Source organism: Schistocerca serialis, chromosome 3 (assembly GCF_023864345.2).
Source record: "Schistocerca serialis cubense isolate TAMUIC-IGC-003099 chromosome 3, iqSchSeri2.2, whole genome shotgun sequence".
NCBI lineage: Eukaryota > Metazoa > Arthropoda > Insecta > Orthoptera > Acrididae > Schistocerca > Schistocerca serialis.
In genome coordinates, this window is record NC_064640.1 from 579,895,308 (window position 1) to 579,901,140 (window position 5,833).

The 5,833-nt window shown below is 55.6% G+C and overlaps 1 protein-coding gene across 1 annotated transcript; it reads left to right on the forward strand.

Moving 5' to 3' along the window:
• The first annotated feature begins 414 nt into the window (after window positions 1-414).
• Window positions 415-5,530, forward strand: LOC126471026 (toll-like receptor 6). The gene is made up of 3 exons (XM_050099087.1): window positions 415-1,950; window positions 2,158-4,163; window positions 4,404-5,530. The coding sequence occupies exons 1-3, from the start codon at window positions 561-563 to the stop codon at window positions 4,701-4,703; spliced, it is 3,696 nt and encodes a 1,231-aa protein (XP_049955044.1). The 5' UTR covers window positions 415-560; the 3' UTR covers window positions 4,704-5,530.
• Window positions 5,531-5,833: the final 303 nt, after the last annotated feature.

The following is a 5,833-nucleotide window of genomic DNA, read 5'->3' on the forward strand; positions in this document are numbered from 1 at the left end:
TAAATAGTGCTATTATTTTCAATTCAAAACAGACGGCGAATAATTTTCCCCAGAAAAAGGAAATGACAGTGCGGCTGTGGGGCCCGTAGCACGTGCTATACGGGTAAACCGCCTCTGAGAGCGACACTTTCGCCACTACAGAGTTTCTGGTTTTCTGTCCGTCTGTTGCCGTTTGAGTGTACGTGTTTGAGCTGCGAGCGCAGGTGAAGAGCTATAATTGGTTTGCAGTATGCGCGGCCAGATGCAACAGTTGCTCCTCCCACCGTGCCGTGCCCCCACCACCGACGCCTCGCTCCCCGCCCTCGCCTGACATCTGGCGGCAGCCGTGGGACACAGTGGTGGGGGGATAAGGCCGCGCGCCAGAGGCGGAGTCACTTCAGTCTTGGCTTTGCCGACCGCGGTGTAGTGTGTGTGGAGCCTGCTGCGTGCCTGCGCTTGGCGTCGTCGCGTGCGTACGTCCGAGCCGGGTCCGCACTTGGCCGGCAGTCATCGTGTGTGACCCAAGTCTCTGTCAGTGATGTAAGCTTCTGTTCGTTTCGAGGACACCACCCCTACCGACAATGAGCGTGTGCAGCCGAATTTGTTTAGCTATTGTTGCAGTATCATTGCTTTTTGATGTGGAAGCACGAAGCATCGCTAGTGAGCACGAGGACGTTCGTAAAGGTTGCGGTTGGGAACGTACGTCTCCTTACGACGTGGGACACGGAAAGGATGAAGACGCAGTCAGATTAGATTGTCAGCTACGCACTATCGACGGGATGCAAAGCGTAATAGAGAACCTGACACTACCACAGATAGACAAGGTCCAGTCGCTACGTATCGAGTGCAGCGACGTGCTTTTCTACGAGAGTAAAGTGTCGGGAGATGGTCTACCCGATCACACCGGCCGTGGCTTCCTGTCACAGCTACGTCGCCTCCGAGAGCTCAGCATCGAGACTTGCAAGATCCTACAACTGCCACGCGCCGCCTTTTCGTCGCTGAGGGACCTACGAAATTTGACGGTGCGTACGTACATCAGGGAGTGGCTTGCGGCGACGGCGCTCGAATTCGACCAGGAGACCTTCCTCGGCCTGTCAGAACTTCGCAGCCTCGACCTCTCGCACAATAACATATGGAAGCTGCCGGACGCACTCTTTTGCCCACTGTTTTCGCTGTCTCGACTCAATATGTCGCACAACAGGTTGCAAGACATGTTAGAACTGGACTTCTCCGCGTCTGCTGGCAAGACGTGCAGCTTGGTGCTAGAATTCCTGGACCTCTCCCACAATGACATTCCCTGTGTTCCTGACAACGGACTGACAAATCTCCGTTCGCTACGAGAGCTGTACTTGCAGAACAACGCTATTACCTCGCTGGGCGACAGCGCTTTCAGTGGAGTAAATAAACTGCAAGTACTGAATGCGTCTAGTAACGAGTTGGAGGCGCTTCCTCCCGAGGTGTTCCAGTCTACTCGGGGTCTGCGAGAGATTTATTTGAGAAATAACTCCATCAGCGTGCTGGCACCGGGGCTGTTAGAGGGACTAGATCAGTTAACTGTCCTGGACCTGTCGCACAACTACCTCACTTCTTCTTGGATCAACAGGAATACTTTCAGCGGGCTCGTTCGTCTCGTCGTGCTTAATCTAGGTTATAACAACATCGCCCGCGTCGATCCGCACGTTTTCACTGACGTGTACAGTCTACAAGTTCTGAACTTGGAGCACAACGGAATTGACACGATAACGGAGGGCGCGTTCAGCGCCCTAAGCAACCTGCACGTGCTCACGCTGAGCCACAACAAACTCGCACACGTCGACTACTACTACTTCAGCGGGCTGTTCGTCGTCAACCAGCTCTACCTGGACAACAACAAGCTGACTGCCATTCACCAGCGGGCCTTCGAGAACTGCACTCACCTGCAGGACTTAGGACTGAGCAACAATCTCCTCACGGTGGTTCCTGCCGCCCTCGGTAAGTTGCATTTCCTTCGTTTTCTGGATATAGGGAGTAACAGCATAGTTAATGTGTCTAATAATTCGTTCGATGGGCTAGGGGAATTATACGCCCTAAGACTCATGAACAATAACCTGGAAAATTTGCCGAGAGACACGTTTTCTAGCTTACCGCGGGTTCACTTTTTGAATGTGGCCAATAACAATATTCGCTTTGTTGAAGCAGGTTCGTTCGCCAACAACCCGCTTCTCCGGATGCTGCGTCTGGACGGGAATCAGCTGACGGACATTAGCGGCATTGTGTCTCATCTGCCAGGACTGATATGGCTGAACGTCTCCAACAACCGTATCGAGTGGTTCGACTATTCCTTCGTGCCCCACAGTCTTCAGTGGCTCGACTTGCATAAGAACAAATTAAAGGAACTACGAAATTACTACGAAACTGGCAGTACCCTCCGACTTCTAATGATAGATGCCAGTTTCAACTACATAACGGAAATTGGCGAATCTTCGTTGCCAGACAGTGTGGAAGTCGTGTTCTTAAATAACAATCGTATCACTAGTGTCGCACCGAATACGTTTATTAAGAAGACGAATCTCAGCAGAGTCGTGCTGTATGCCAACAACATAGAGAAGATGGACATGAGCGCACTGACAGTGAATCCGTTGCCGGAGGAGAGAGAGCTGCCGCAGTTCTATATCGGTGGCAACCCTTTCGTGTGCGACTGCGACATGGAGTGGCTGCAGCGTATCAACCATCTGGGCTACCTGCGCCGGCATCCCGTAATACTGGACTTGGACACCATCGTGTGCACGCTGGTTTTCTCTAGAGGCGTAAAGACGAAGCCACTGATGGAGGTGGATCCGTTGCACTTCGTCTGCACGTACGAAATGCACTGCTTCGCCCTGTGCCACTGCTGCGACTTCGACGCGTGCGACTGCGAGATGGCTTGCCCCGACAACTGTACGTGTTACCATGATACGGCTTGGGCCAGCAACATCGTCGACTGCGCAAATGCGGGCTACAAGCACGTGCCGCACAGGATACCTATGGACGCGACCGAGATATATCTCGACGGAAACGATATCGGGGAATTGCCGAGTCATGTCTTCATCGGCAAGAAAAAACTCGAGGTGTTGTTTCTCAACAACAGCAATATCGAAAACATCAACAACAAGACATTCAACGGTGTGACGTCTCTGCGGGTGTTGCATTTGGAGAACAATCGCATCCGGGAACTCCACGGTTACGAGTTCGAGAAAATGAGCACCTTGAACGAACTGTATCTGGAGAACAACGAGATCGCGAGTGTGGGCAACGCGACGTTCGCGGACATGCCGCACCTGGAGGTTCTGCGCCTGGAAGGGAACCGGCTGGAAGACTTCAGGCCGTGGGAGCAGCTGGCGGAGAGCACGCAGACGCGTCTCACGGTGGGCGGCGCGGGCAACGTGTGGCGCTGCGACTGCGAGAGCGCGGCACGCCTCCGCGCCTGGGCGCACCGGGACACGCTCGAGCGCCTCGCGTGCGCCGCGGGGGGCAGCGTGGCCGACGCGCTGCTCCGCTGCGACCGGCCGCGCCGCGGCAACGACGCCGCGCCCTCCTCCGTGGTGCAGCGCGGCCCGGAGGACGCGGACGGGGCGGCCGGCTCGGCCTTCGCCACCTACGCACCTTTCCTCGCCGCCGCCGTCGCCGCGCTCCTGCTCGCCGCCGCCGCCGCCCTGGGCTACCGATTCCGCCACGAGGTCCGCTTCTGGGCGCACTCGCGCTACGGCGTGCGCCTCTTCGGGACGGCGCCCGCCGCCGACCGCGACGACGACCGAGAGCGACTGTACGACGCCTACATCGTGTACAGCGTCGGCGACGAGGACTTCGCGGAGCGCCTGCTGGCGGCCGAGCTGGAGCAGCGAGGGTACGCCGTGTGTCTGCACTACCGGGACATCCAGGTAGACCCCGAGTCGGTGTACCTGGCGGACAGCGTGGCGAGCGCCGCGGAGGCGTCGCGGCGCCTGCTGGTGGTGATGTCGCGCTGCTTCATCGACTGCGAGTGGACGCGGCCGGACTTCCGGCGCGCGCTGGGCGCCGTGCTGTCCGCCGAACAGAACCCGGGCCGCCTCGTCGTGCTCGTCAAGTGCGAGCCCAGCCCCGACCTGCGGCCACTGCTGCGCGGCTGCGTGCCCATCGCGTGGGGCGACCGCCGCTGCTGGGACCGCCTGTGGTACGCCATGCCCGACGTGCGGCGCCGCGGCGGACGGCCGCTGCCCGCCGCCACCGCCGGCGCACCCGCAGCCGCGGCGGGCCCCGTCGCCACCGGCCGCCAGCGACAGGGTAAGACCGCCGCCACTGCCGCCGCCGCCGCCGCTGCCGCCGCAGGCGTTCGCCCCGTCGCGCGCTACACGGCCGCGCCCACGGCGCCCGAGCCGCGCGTCCACGGCCAGCAGCAGCAGCCGCCGCCGCAGGCCGCCCCCCGGCGCCAGCCCGCGCCGTCGGCCCCGCAGCAGCAGCAGCCGCAGCGGCACCCGCACCTGCACGCCCTGCGCCACACGCCGACCACGACGCCGACGCAGTCGACGTACGTGTCGGAGAACTCGTCGCAGCGCACCACCGACCACGAGGAGGAGGACGAGGAGGAGTACGGGCCGGGCCTGCACCGGCACAGCTACATGCAGATCGACGACGCCGGTGGCGAGCAGACCGTGCACGTGTACAGCAGCATCCCGGACACGCTGCCGCTGCGCGCCGTCGGCGCCAACGGCAGGACGTATTTCGTGTAAGCCGCGCCCCGCCGCGCCGCGCCGCGCTGCGCCGCGCGTTGCGCATTACACTTCACAGTATTATAAACTTTGCATTTACCTTATAAAGGACAAAGACTGTGCATATGGCGTTGATCGTCACCCGCGCATTCGGGGCAGAAACTCTGGTCATCCCTCTCGCGACTGAGAGTCAAGGTACGTGTGAAATTGTACGTAATCGTTCACTGTTACGAAAGTACGTGTACCGTGAAAGTGTCTGTTATAACGACGAATTACGATGTACTTTGCCGTAAGCTACAATTTGTGTGTGTTTATTCTAAGTCTTATATCTGAAACCAAATATTTGTTGTAAGATTTCGAGATGTTAGCCTAACAGAAGGTCGTAAACCGAATACGGGACGGTGCGCGCGAGGTGCAATCTTTAATTCGGTGTAATTTTCCACTACTTTATTAAAAATACGTTTTTATTTCTGTGCGCTTTAGATAGACTTTATTTCTCCCGAAATTTAAAATACGCGTAAAACTGCAATTTGCATTTTGAGATCGAGAACGATTTTACCTTCCGTGAGAATCGTAATTTTAAACTCGTGTGACTTTTTTGTTAAATTACCGATATCAAATCTCCGCTTTTATTTTTAAAAATTAGACTCGTGTTTGCGCCTCGCTTTCCTTCTGTCAGGCATCTTGAGAGAATTAATGTCGATGTCCTTATTTAATTATGTGTAATAATTTTTTTGCACTGGTACTTGCTTGTAGTTCCCTTCCTGAGGAGACATCAGTCTACCGTGTATTATTTTCTAGTTGTCCTGCTGTATGCCTGATGACTGTGATAACAACTGTACTGACAATGCAACGTAAAATAATAATTTATTATTTTGTTACCATTTTTTAAACTATCGTTTTCTTCCAAAAATTATTTTCCTTCGAAACCTGTTACATATTTATTTTGTTATTCGTTATTATTTTGTTTCTGTCTGTCGCACGTCGCATGTGTAGATCGTTTTCTACGTACTTTTTCTTTTTCTTAGTTCGCCGCAGCCGGCAGAGAGATTAATTTCTGAGCCTGCCATAATTTCCTTATGTCAATTTTTAGAGCTTTGCTTAGGTGTGGCCATGTTATCGTAAAATAGTTTCTGGAACGATAAATGGTC